Source organism: Nyctibius grandis, chromosome 11 (assembly GCF_013368605.1).
Source record: "Nyctibius grandis isolate bNycGra1 chromosome 11, bNycGra1.pri, whole genome shotgun sequence".
In the NCBI taxonomy this organism is placed as follows: Eukaryota; Metazoa; Chordata; class Aves; order Nyctibiiformes; family Nyctibiidae; genus Nyctibius; species Nyctibius grandis.
In genome coordinates this window covers 4826949-4839798 of record NC_090668.1, presented here as the reverse complement: position 1 = coordinate 4839798, position 12850 = coordinate 4826949, and the positions used below count along the sequence as shown (strand labels likewise).

The window sequence follows — 12850 nt, the reverse complement described above, 5'->3', positions numbered from 1 at the left end:
GTGCAGCGGCCTTTCCCTTCCCCCGGGCGGAAGATGGCGGCGCCCGGCCCGCTCCTGGCCTGGTGCGTCCAGCACCTGCGCGGAGATTTCGGGCTGGATGTGGGCGAGGAGGTGGTGAGGTGAGCGGGGCCGGGGGGCGCCGGGAGCCGGGGGGGAGCCCCGACCCTCTGCCGGGGCCCAGCGGGTCCCTCGTTGCCGGCCCCGGGGCCCCTCGCGTCGCCTCCGGGTCCCCCCCACCCCGACCCGAACACAGGGAAATGGCGTTTGCGGGGTCGCTCTCGGGGGACCCGGGGGTCTGCGCCCTGGGGTGGGTGTCCCGTAGGGGGAACGCGGGGGTGGGAGGTGGCGGGGAGGGGTGGGGGGTCCCTGTGGCTTGCTGCTGTCTCCCTGTGTTGAAGCAGGAACTTGTTGGTCCATGGTTAGATTTTTTATGTGTCTTGGTGGGAACTGGAGTCTCAGGGTGGATCTTTTAGTGTTTGTCAAACATGTCAGGGGGGGATGTCACTCTGCACTGGAAGAGGGGGAGGAAGATAATTTACCTTCATTTTTCACAGTGAAACAGCCCCAAGGGATTTCCCCAAAGCCTGTCTCAAAATTTCACAAAGATTTCCAAAAGTGCCTGGTTCAAAATTTGACTCATAAACCCATTCCTTATCATGGTCTCTGCAGAAACCTGATGTGGAGAGTTAAGTTGCCCTTGTTGCATACATGTTGTTTCTGTTTAGCCTGTACCCAGGGCTAAACAATCATCAGTTGTTCTATCACCCAATGTCCCCTTCCCGACTGAGGAAGGGAATTGGGAAAAGGAGGGAGACTTGTGGGTTGAAATTTAAACAGATTTAATGAAATAAGAAAACAAATACCAATAAGTTGTACTTAGCCCATAGAGTGGTGGCAAATGCCTCAAAGGATAATAACCAAGGAGAGCAGAGTAAAAAGCCCCCCATCCCCAGCAGCTTTCCCATTTATAGTGGAAGTGATATTAATGTTATAGAACACACCTGTGGGCCAGCCTGGGGCAGCTGCCGTGGCTTTCACTGCTAATTGCCTTGATCACCATCCCACAGCTGGCCACAAACTAAGCCAAAATGTAACAGAAAATCAATTGTATAATTTTATCCCCACGAAACCAGGACACATGTGCAATTAGACAGTTGGTTTCCTCAGAACAAAAGCCCCACTCCCCATTTTCTCCATCCCATCCTCTTGCAGGTATATCTTGTCAATAACAAACGAGGACGAGATCCGGGAGTACGTTGTTGACCTCATTCAGGGCACCGATGGGAAGAAGAGTTGGTTTGTAGAAGAACTGCTGGCCAGGTGGCGGAAATCCTCCCAGCTGCCGTCCGAGCCTTTGCCAGCGTATCGGAAAAAGGATGGTGAGTGGTACGGGGAGGAAGGAATTGAAGTCTCAAATAAGCTTGTCTCAGTTATAAATATATATATTTTACAAATAATTACATGCCACAAATGCCCGTGACTATCACAGAATCAACCAGGTTGTAAGAGCCCTCTGGGATCATCGAGTCCAACCATTGCCCTGACACCACCACGGCAACTAGACCATGGCACTAAGTGCCATGTCCAGGCTTTTCTTAAACCCCTCCAGAGATGGTGACTCCACCACCTCCCTGGGCAGCCCATTCCAATGTCTAATGACCCTTGCTGAGAAGAAATGCTTCCTAATGTCCAACCTGAACCTCCCCTGGCGAAGCTTGAGGCTGTGTCCTCTTGTCGTATCACTAGTTGCCTGGGAGAAGAGGCCGACTCCCACTTCACTACAACCTCCCTTCAGGTAGTTGTAGACTGTAGTAAGGTCACCTCTGAGCCTCCTCTTCTCCAGGCTAAACACCCCCAGCTCCCTCAGCCATTCCTCGTAGGTCAGACCCTCCAGACCCTTCACCAGCTTGGTCGCCCTCCTCTGGACTCGCTCCAACACCTCAACATCTTTGTTGAAGTGCGGGGCCCAGAACTGGACTAGTCCTATTTCTGTTCGTCGTGACAGCGTAAAGCCCATTTTCATTCCCCAAGTAAGAGTTGAGGGACATCTTCCTCTTGCTGGTAGTTCCCCAGCCTTTCTTTGTGCTTCCGCACCCTTCCAGAGACTTTGGAAGCGCCTCGGGCTGGAGACCAAGCGAAAAAGGCTAAACGCAAGGGAAGGAACAAGCAGGAGACACCTGTGTACGCTGAGCCGAGTGCGCACGTAGAGGAAGTGAAAACCCCCCTGGACCTGGCCAAGGTGAGTGTGTCTGGTCCGCGAGGGCAGGCTTTGCCTTTGTGTGTTGCAAGATGACCATATAGTGCTACTAATAAGATCACAAATACCAGCTTGATTTCTGAGTTCCCCGGGGAAGCACCTGGTATAACCAAGCGTATGAACCTTACCCAAAGGTGTCCCTGTGGGTGGGGAAGGGAGGTTCAGCCCCTCGACTGATCCCAGAAGTCTCTAGTGGTGTCTCCCTGAGTTCTCAGCGATGGCACCTTCCCCACCTTGCCTCTTTCTCCAAGGCATTTTGTACTATTTTGCTACATTTAGACAGAGCTGGAGGGACTCTAGTCGCACATACCTTTATTATTGATTGGTGTAAAATCCTCTTGCTTTGATTTTAAAGGTATAGACTAAGAAAAGCTTAGAGAGCGTGCTCAGGGGCGGAGGAAGGTGGGTAGCTTTTGGGGTGGCAGTGTGTTTTGATATTATAATGAGATTATAATGAGCAATGTTCATCCATAGGACACAATTTTGCCACAGTTGCTAGCTCAGCGACTGGTGTTCTGGGTGGAATGAGATATTATCTCTTATGTGACCGTAGCCATGTGATTTATCAGCTACGAGGTACCATTTGGTTCCCGTACCTGCCTCGTTAGCACAGAGCCTGGCCACGGTTATCTCCGCACCGTTCCACCCTCCGTGCTCTCAGAGTTAGCACACCGAGCTCCCCTGGTGGGTGGACATCTAACAGTGCAGGCCGGGTTGCCTGTGGAACCATCACAGAGCAGATTCCTCACATGCCGACCACATCCCACCCTTGATGCTTTCTTAGTTCTATAGGATGTGGATATAACTTTACCCTCAATAACTGTGCCTCCAATATTAGTTTCAGTAAGTTGCCCCCCAGTTGCAATGAGAGGGGCAGCCTGTTCCTGGGCATCGACTGTTCAAAGCGGACTGTGGATTTGGACAGGCTGTGCTTGTACCCTGCGTGTGTCCAGGAGTCTTTTGCTGCTGTGGGGCAAATAATCTGAGGATGGGGAGAAAGATTTGTGTATGTTTGTGTCGATACCAGAGAATAAAATAATTATTGGATAGTGACTATGTCAAAATGGATTTTACTCCCACCAAAGAAGCCTGTGTGGGAGAGTGGACAATGGAAGTAGATGCTGTAATTAGCAATAAAAGGTATTTCTTTAAGGCAGAGGAATTAAGGAAGCCATCAAGTGAGTAGAACGTTCCTTCTTGCTGTATTTAAAACTTCCTCGTCAGGCTGAATAAAGCTTTAATTGGCAGCGGAAATATTTCAGGCTGCTTCAGAGAGGGGCCCTTGGGCACTAGGTAGAGGAGTCTGAGAGCTGTAGCGAGTGCCTTCCCACTGAGCAGCAGCTCGGCTTCGGCCGTTTCCCTCTTCTGTTCGGCTCCACTTTAGTGTTGAGATTGAGATGTTCGGTTTTGTGGGAACTTTTTTTTGCAGGATTCACAAACAGTCTGAGCTGCAATGAAAGAAACTGCAAAATAAGAGCACAGAAATGCTAAAAGCCAAGAAATCCTGCTATTTTCAAGCAGCACGAGGCCATGCAGCAAGCAGTAGTTGCATTGAGCAACCTGGTCTGGTGGAAGGTGTCCCTGCCCGTGGCAGGGGGTTGGAACTGGATGATCTTTAAGGTCCCTTCCAACCCAAACCATTATCTATGATTTCTTTGTGGTGTTTAACTAACTTTTTGCAGCAGACTTACTTCCCAGTCAGCAGAACCATTTCCCACAGTCAGTGCATCAAATGTGACACTCTTTGCTGTTAAATATTGTTTTAATTACCTAGGCTGAATGTCTGGATTTTATTTCTGGGGGTTTTGGCTCGGAGCTACCTGCTGGGAACCCAGGCTCCTTCTGTAGGTCCGGATCCAGCCCTACAACCGCAGTCTCAGGCTGCATCAAATACAGCAGCTCACTCTGTTGCTGTCTGAGCTCTGCAGAAATCAGCGTGTGGGTGTGCAGCGCGCTCGACTTCCATCGTTAGACTTCACAGAATCACAGAATCAATCAGGTTGGAAGAGCCCTCTGGGATCATCGAGCCCAACCAGACTTGTGGCGGGCTCCTTCGTGCTATAAGCATGGAGCACGTTGCACCTCTCAAAATTAAATTCCATCATTTATCTGGGTGCAACCCTGCCTGAGCAACATCCAAATCCGGAGATTTGGATTCCTGAGATTCAGGTTGCACCTGAATAAAGGGTGAATCTTAAATTAATGGCTTTAAATTGAAGTTTCTGTAGCAGGGAGGCCGCAAATGCTGCAAGTGTTTGTAAAAGTGTTTGCTTGTAAGATAAAAAAAAACACATTTTTTGAACTGGAGGGTTAAAAATGAACAGTAATATTCCATTTCTTTGTAGTTATCTTCTTAATTAAAAAAAAACTTGAGAAAGCTCTGCCAAGGTTTGCTAACCAAGGTCGCTCTGTCTGGTTTTGGGTTTGTTTTTTCACAACAGTGGTGTTTTGGATCTGGCAGTGGCAGTAAAGCCGGTTAGGCGGAACTGGGAGGGACTGGAAATGCTGTGTCCACTTGTCACTAAACCAGTAACCTGCTGCTATTGAAAGCAGGTAAAAAGCAGTCAAGGCAAGAGGTGTCCTAATGCCACAGCATGGCACCATCACGGTTAGCATGTGATTTGTGGTTGAAGCCAGTCTCATCTGGCGTTACGAGATAGGTTTGTGCCTGGAGCGTGTTGTGCTTGCTTTTCAAAGCATCTATTCTTGAGTATTGCCAGAGAAATGGGAGCAGTTGGCTTTGTTCGGTTCCTCTGGAATGCTTTCTGTGCTGTAATTAATTCCCACAATTAACTTCTCAACGATTTACTTCTCAGCTGGTACCTGCTGGAGATGTCGAGTGGAAGGAGGAGCCCCGTGTTTATTTGATCAAGGTGTAAGGTCTGAGGGAGAAAACAGAGAACTCCACTGTTAGGTTATCAGTCCAGCCATCATCTAAATTATCTTGCTTTGTTTCTGATCAGGGTCCCTCTCCTTCAGCTTGACCCAAAGCTTAATCCCTGACCCAAAGCCTGACCCAGTGCAATCCCTGATTGAGACTCAGAGAGGTGAATCACAGAATCACTGACACTAAATCATGAAATGAGAAGAATTTACATTACAGCTAAATAATTGAACGTGGAAAACCTCTGCTCGGGTGGCTGTGCTGGGTGGCAAACACAAAACAACGCTGGGTGGTGAGCTGGCTGTGAAGGTCCTGCTGCCACCAGCACTCTGTTTCTGGGGACAGGCGCACATAGGACTTCATTGTTATGAACAGGGGGTTGCTATAACCTAAACAGCCCTTGGAAATAAGCCTGGGTGTAGCTGAGCTGCTGCTTGAAGCTGTTAAATACCCGTGAGTTGATGTTGCAGGTCCGGAGGACTGGCAGCACGCCGGCCATCCAGACCCAAGCCCTTTTAGCTTACAGAGGCAGCAAACTTCAAGTGGATCTGCAACATCCTTATGCCCTTGCTTTGTTTAGATTCCTTGGACCTTTGCTGGCAGTCCTAAGCTTGTCTTTCCGTTGAATCTGGGGTCTGGGCCAAGTTTCATTCCAGTTAGGCAGAATAATGCTTGTCTGAGCCTCCCCAGCCTGTTCAAGGGTCAGTGCTTTCTCTTCCCTGCCGGTGTTGCAGTGTGAGTACAGTTTGTTTGTTTATTTATTTTTTGCTTCTCAGGCACAGGAGATCAGCAGCGGAGTCAGCAGCAGCAACAATTCCTCGAAGAAGAAGCCCAAATATGTCAGCTTGTATACCAAGGAGGGGCAAGACAAGCTGGCCGTCCTCATCCCTGGGCGTCACACCTGCGAGTGCCTGGGCCAGAAGCACAAGCTCATCAACAACTGCTTGGTTTGCGGGCGCATCGTCTGCGAGCAGGAGGGCTCTGGACCCTGCTTGTTCTGTGGGACTCTGGTTAGTAACGAGGTGGCTTTTATTTGCCGTGCTTCAACACGATGTAGTTTGCTCAGGGCTTTGGAGTGGCATGGGGCTGATCAGCCTCTCGGATCAAAGCTCCTCTAGCAAAGTGCTCCAAGCTCTGAAGCTGTGCAGGAAAGAACCTGTACTGTCTCCTTCTAGGGGAAGGAGAACTGTTGTGGCTTTAAGTCACTTTGTGTTTTTTTTATGATGTGCCACATCAGAGAGCACACAGGTTTCCCTCATAATTTACATCATTTTGGAGCTTGCCTGGTTTGTGACAGTCTCCTGTGGCTGTCCTGTGCGTTGCACTAGCGTCCAAAATGTGTGCAAGGCCTCAGCCCCATCCTAGGCACAGCCCCGGTAGCCTTGTAAGGGGCAGGAGACATGGCCAGGGCCAGTGTGCTGGCTTTTCTTCAGCACTCGTGCTGTTCACACCGTTTGGGATCCCTGTTACACCCCATATTTGGTTGAAAGGGCACCTTTTGGCGAAAGGGGGCAAGTTAATGACTATGGATTCAGTGAAGTTAATTTCAGGAGAAAGGAAAATATTGGTTGGATGAATAAAATGTTTTAAATCAGCTTGGTTGCTATTTTCAAAGATCTATTTAACTCCCAAGTGGCCAACCAAGAGAGAGGACCTCTGTGTTAAGCATTGTTCAACTGCTTGGGGATGTTCTGAGTGCATTTCTCATCCTTTGAGATCACCTAGCAGTGTGCCTGCCCACCGAACCGAGGAAGACCCGGTGGCACATTTCTCCTGGATTGCTTCTAGTAAAGCAAGAGCTTGCAGGATTCTCCCCGTGTAAATAACACCGAAGGAGAGGAGGTGTGGACTGTCTTGGCCATTTTAAACAGCTTACCCTGAGCTGTTGTGCAAGGCTCTGAAGCTGGTCAAGCACATGATGTCCTTCCTAAGTCTTCCATTTTCTTTTTTTTTCCTTAGGTGTGCACTAAAGAAGAGCAGGACATTCTTCAGCGGGACTCAAACAAGAGCCAGAAGTTGCTGAAGAAGCTCATGGCAGGTCAGTAGCAATTACAGACTTGTATTATAACAAATCCAATCAGTTATGTGACAGCAGGAGCCCTCCTCTGCCTCACCGTGCCACACTTGCCTTGGTGTTGTGTAGGAATGAGCGTGTGTGTGTGTCCTGGTGTGTAAATTGTCTAGAACCATTCATCTGAATTATGAAGAGTTGCTGGCAAAGTCTCAAGGTAATTCTTTCTCAGGGAGCTGACACCTGAATGTTCCTTTGGGATATACATTGCCAGGACAGTTTGTGAACCTCTGTTTGCTTCAGAACTTACTGACCCACTTGCCCCCGTTGCTACACGGTGTTTGTGGTGGGCCTGAAAAGGGTGGCTGGGAAGCAGGCACCTTGTGTCCTCTCTGCATGCACTCTGGACCTCAACAGAGCTGGTAACTGCGAGTGTTAATGGGCAGCGTGTAATGTCCTTACCCAGAGGCCCCCAGGCTGCTCGTTAGGCTTCCTGAATCAATCACATGGACTGAATCATTGTAGCAGTCCTTGCAAATGAGGATAAGTCTCGTGGAATGTGTGCTGTGGAAGATGAAGTGCTGCTATCTGATTTGCTGGATCTAGAGAGGTGGTGGTTAATATTTTCTAATGACTCCTCTTGTCTAACGCTTATCTGGGGAGCTAAAAATAGGAACAGAGCCAAGGAACAGAGCCAAGGAAAGCAAGAGGAAATAATACCCAGTCTCCCAGTGAAGACCTGAGCGTTATGGGGATGTTTATCTGAGTATAGCTGAAATATAGCCAAGGTCACAGTGTTCTTGGTTGAAAAATACACTTTGCTGAAGAACTGGGGAAATATTTACTTTGGGTCTCAGTGTCAATGTCTCTTTAGAGCTGCTGAGATGGCAGAAGGTCCTGTAAGTCCTTAAGAGCTGATCACAGAGTTGGTGTCTTTATAGTCTTCCCGTAGAGATCCTGAGGTACTTCAGGATCCCCTTTTCTTACCCATTTTATCCATCTTCCCTTCTGCCCCTGCCAGGTTCTTGCTTTGTGTGTAGGTGAAAGCTGAAACATGGTTAGCTGGTTGGGTGAAAACATGTGGACCAGCGACGACGGGGGAATACAGGCTTTTTTGTTTCCCCGAAGTAAAGGGATGTCTTCTGTGAAACATTGGTTTGTTCTGTTTTGGCTTTGATGAAAACCTCTTTTTTTTTTTTGTTGTTCCCTTTTGGTTGGTTGGTTGGGTTTTGGTCCTCTGCCAGAGATGGTAAGAAAGAAAAGATCCTTGCAGGGGAATAGATTTCTCCATCTCGTAACAATAGCTGGTGTGAAAAAACTGCTGAGGTGTGTTGGGGGAGGATTTCGTTCGAGAGGCTCATACAGCTGCAGATGGAAGGTGTAACTGGCAATTATCAGTGATCTGTCATGACCAAGAGTCGCTTTGTGGAGGTAAAAACAGGAGAGAATTGGGCTTTTAGGAGGGGACTCAAGGCCTGCAGTTGGTGATGGGCAGGATTTGGACTGCCCAAATTGTTAGGGAAGGGTGAAGGAGGATCAAAGAGCAGGACGTTCTCTCTAAACACTACCTGGATGTTGTCACTGTAGTATTTAAATGCTTCCTCCTCTTTGGAGGAAAGAGCCTGGGAAAGGGGCTTGAACCTGGTGTGGAAGGTGCTGATCTTGGTGCAAGGTGGTTCTTTAAGCTCCTTGAATGGCATTTGTTTTAGGGGGCGTTTCTGCAGACAGCCCCACCAAGATGGGGCTTTAAACAACTGACTGTTGAGCTGTGATTTGTTTTCTATCGTCTCAGGTGCTGAAAGTTCAGGGAATTTGGATGCCATAAGCAAAGACTTACTGCCCCGACAAGAAGCGAGGCTCAAAGCAGGCCTGGAGATGGCTGTGAAACACAAAGATAAGTTGTTGGAATTTGACAGGACAAGGTAAGATACTAGATGTGAGACTACTGTGAAATAGTGTAAATTATCATAGAAACACAGACTGGTTTGGGTTGGAAGAGACCTTAAAGATCATCCAGTTCCAACCCCCCTGCCACAGGCAGGGACACTTTCTACTAGACCAGGTTGCTCCAAGCCCCATCCAACCTGGCCTTGAACACTGCGAGGGAGGGGGCAGCCACAGCTTCTCTGGGCAACCTGGGCCGGGGTCTCCCCACCCTCACAGGAAACAATTTCTTCCCAATATCTCATCTCAATCTCCCCTCTTTCAGTTTAAAACCGTTCCTCCTCGTCCCATCACTCCATGCCCTTGTAAAAAGTCCCTCTCCAGCTTTCCTGTAGCCCTTTCAGGTACTGGAAGGTGCTAGAAGGCCTCTGCGGAGCCTTCTCTTCTCCAGGCTGAACAGCCCCAGCTCTCTCAGCCTGTCTCCAGAGCAGAGGTGCTCCAGCCCTCTGAGCATCTTCGTGGCCTCCTCTGGACTCACTCCTACAGCTCCGTGTCCTCCTTCTGTTGGGGCCCCAGAGCTGGACGCAGCACTACAGGGGGGGTCTCCCGAGAGCGGAGCAGAGGGGCAGAATCCCCTCCCTCGCCCTGCTGGCCACGCTGCTGGGGATGCAGCCCAGGACACGGGTGGCTTTCTGGGCTGCCAGCACACGTTGCCAGCTCATGGTGAGCTTCTCGTCACCCATCACCCCCAAGTCCTTCTCCTCAGGGCTGCTCTCAATCCATTCTCCACCCAGCCTGTGTTAGTGCTTGGGATTGCCCTGACCCACGTGCAGGACCTTGCACTTGGCCTTGTACTTACGTGGCAGGCTGAGCTGCCTCTAACACAAACGTTGGAGAGTTCCTTCTAAAACCCAGGCTGCAGCTACAGCCACCTAACATCAGCGTTTGGTGGAACAAGAGTGAACCCCTCGAATGGATCCCCTTTGGATGTCCTTGCTTTGTGTCCCTGATGGTCCGTCTCTCTAGAGAGAACAGAAAGGAGCCAGCAGGAAGGCAGGTTTGGGGCGGGCAGTGCTCTGCCACTGTCCTGCTGTGCTCATCTTCTACCGTTACGGTCGTTTCTCACCAGCGTGCGTCGAACCCAGGTCATTGATGATGAATCAGATTACTTTGCTACGGACTCCAACCAGTGGCTCTCCAAGCAGGAAAGGGAGGCCCTCCAGAAGAGAGAGCAGGAATTGCGGGAGCTACGGCACGCCTCTCGGCTTGCTAAAAAAATCACCATCGACTTTGCTGGTAGGCAGATCCTGGAGGAAGATGACAGCATGGCTGAATACCACAGCAGGTGAGTGAGAACTGGCAGCGCGAAGGCACACCTGAGAACAGGGAGGGGAAAATTGTTACAGGTAGTGGTCTGGCTGAATCTCAGAATCACAGAATCAACCAGGTTGGAAGAGACCTCAGGGATCATTGAGTCCAACCGTTGCTCTGACACCACCCTGTCAACTAGACCATGGCACTAAGTGCCATGTCCAGGCTTTTCTTAAACACATCCAGAGATGGTGACTCCACCACCTCCCTGGGCAGCCCCTTCCAATGGCTAATGACCCTTGCTGAGAAGAAATGCTTCCTAATGTCCAACCTGACCCTCCCCTGGCGAAGCCTGAGGCTGTGCCCTCTTGTCCTATCGCTAGTTGCCCGGGAGAAGAGGCTGACTCCCACTTCACTACAACCTCCCTTCAGGTAGAAGAGTGAGTGTTCAAATTAGAAATCAGACCGAGCAAGGAAATCATTTAGTTAGGGGAGGTGGTAAAAAAAAATGCTTTGGGTCAGAAGTGTTTGTGTGAGGAGAAGGGAGACGTCGCTGGGGGAAGCAGGGAATTTTCATGCCTCTTCTTTGTGCTCACAGACTGAATGAAACCATCGAAGCCATTAATTGTGGCACGCTGAGCCAGCCAGCTGGGAGCCCAGATGCAAAGACGACTCTGAGTTCTGGTGTTTTAGTGAATCCCCGTCTTCTTCAGCCTGCTCCTTTGGTCAGTACGGGGTTGAACGATTTATTCCAGAGTAATGGCTAACCTTGGGAGAGTTGAGCTTCAGAATTGTGAATTCTAGCACGTTGTAGTACCTTTCTCCTCCTCTGTGTCTGAGAGGTCCTCGTTAGCAATCTGAGTTGGGAACAGAGAAGGTTTGCCAACACCCTGTTCTGTTCCCTGCTCCTGGGAGGTTTGGTTTGTCTGGATTTTAGCCTCCTGCCTCCTCTTCAAGAACTTGGAAGAGTTTCTGAGGGTCAGCCTAAGGTTGTGTCACTTTTCCAGCTCTATTTATGAAGCCTTTTTTTGCCAGATTTCCAACTTCCAAAGGACATAATCTCTACACTCTTAATTCCACTTTAATCGTGGTGTCCTTGGTGTATGCCACGTGTTTGGAGGTGGGACGATCCCCAGTTTTGAGTGTTGATGGCTGTGAATATGCTTTGAAAATTATATCTTGCTTTGAAACACCAGCAGGTAGATTTAGTCTTGAAATCCATAGTTTAGCTGTGATGCATAGAAAGGAAAAGCTGCAGAGTGGGGCATGACCTTGCTTTTCCTCCTGCCAAAGTGTGGCATGTAAGTGCAGCAAGCTTGCAAGGAAGGAAGAGTGATCTCAAGAGGACTAATACCTCTGTCCTTCAATGAAGAAAAACTTCAGATATGATTTGCACTTGACACACGTTGTTCCTAGAGAGGTGCTAACCTTTTTCTTGTTTCTTTTGAACACGCTGAAGTGGGTGGACCAAACTGGTTTGCTTTCGCACCGGAAAGTCATCCATTCCCTGGACGCTGGAAGTGAGTCTGGCTCGGAGCGAAACAGGTTGCGGATTCAGGATCGAGAGTTGCAGGAGATCTCGGATGATGGTTGGTGCCTCAGCATGCACCAGCCTTGGGCTTCCTTGCTCGTCAGAGGAATCAAAAGGTACAGAGGTGGCCTGAACCGTGACATACTGTGGTGAGCTCTTGCTTCGTAGGTGAGCTGGGAAGTTGTGCTCCTCAGAGGACCTCTGTGGACTCGCTTGCTTTGTACAGTGACTGATCCCTACTGATAGCTCCAGGTTTGGAAGCCGTGCTCCTCACCCACTGTACTGGTGGTTGGAGAAGCCGGTGAATCCATTTTGCGTGCGAGTAGCTAACCTGGAAGGTACAAGTTTCTTCACGGTGGGTAAATCACAGAATCAGTCAGGTTGGAAGAGCCCTCTGGGATCATCGAGTCCAACCATTGCCCTGACACCACCACGTCAACTAGACCATGGCACTAAGTGCCATGTCCAGTCTTTTCTTAAACCCCTCCAGAGATGGTGACTCCACCACCTCCCTGGGCAGCCCCTTCCAAGGTCTAATGACCCTTGCTGAGAAGAAATTCTTCCTAATGTCCAACCTGACCCTCCCCTGGCGAAGCTTGAGGCTGTGTCCTCTTGTCAATATAGAACAAAGAATCTTCTTTAGCCTTTTTTTTTTTCTCCATTGCTTCACAGAATTTTAGACAGCAAAGCTTTTACACTTCCCAAGCTAAAGCTGCTGTAAATCTGAACGTACCCAGCTTCTCCATCCAGGTGCTCTGGGGATGCTGTCGGCCGCTGCGATACAGCTGCAGCATTGCTGCCTGGTGCCCACGCTGGGATCCCCGAGAGCCGCAGCTAACGGCTGCTCCGCGCGCGTGCGGGGTGTGTTATTGCTCCCTGGGTCGCATGCTCACTGTGCGTGACTTTTTGAGCTTGTAAGGGAATTGTCTGGGCAGGTTGTCCTACACACGTGTCCGCCCTAGTGCTGTACTC

At 49.6% G+C, this 12850-nt stretch overlaps 1 protein-coding gene across 1 annotated transcript in view; it reads left to right on the top strand.

Moving 5' to 3' along the window:
- TRIP4 (thyroid hormone receptor interactor 4) overlaps window positions 1-12850 on the top strand; it is a 37391-nt gene continuing 24541 nt past the window's right edge. Inside the window, exons 1-9 of the mRNA XM_068410392.1 lie at window positions 1-119; window positions 1213-1379; window positions 2103-2239; window positions 5918-6151; window positions 7101-7179; window positions 8945-9074; window positions 10166-10381; window positions 10946-11072; window positions 11807-11994. Of these exons, the coding sequence (XP_068266493.1) occupies window positions 34-119; window positions 1213-1379; window positions 2103-2239; window positions 5918-6151; window positions 7101-7179; window positions 8945-9074; window positions 10166-10381; window positions 10946-11072; window positions 11807-11994 (1364 nt within the window). The 5' untranslated portion in view covers window positions 1-33. The remainder of the gene's footprint in view (window positions 120-1212; window positions 1380-2102; window positions 2240-5917; window positions 6152-7100; window positions 7180-8944; window positions 9075-10165; window positions 10382-10945; window positions 11073-11806; window positions 11995-12850) is intronic.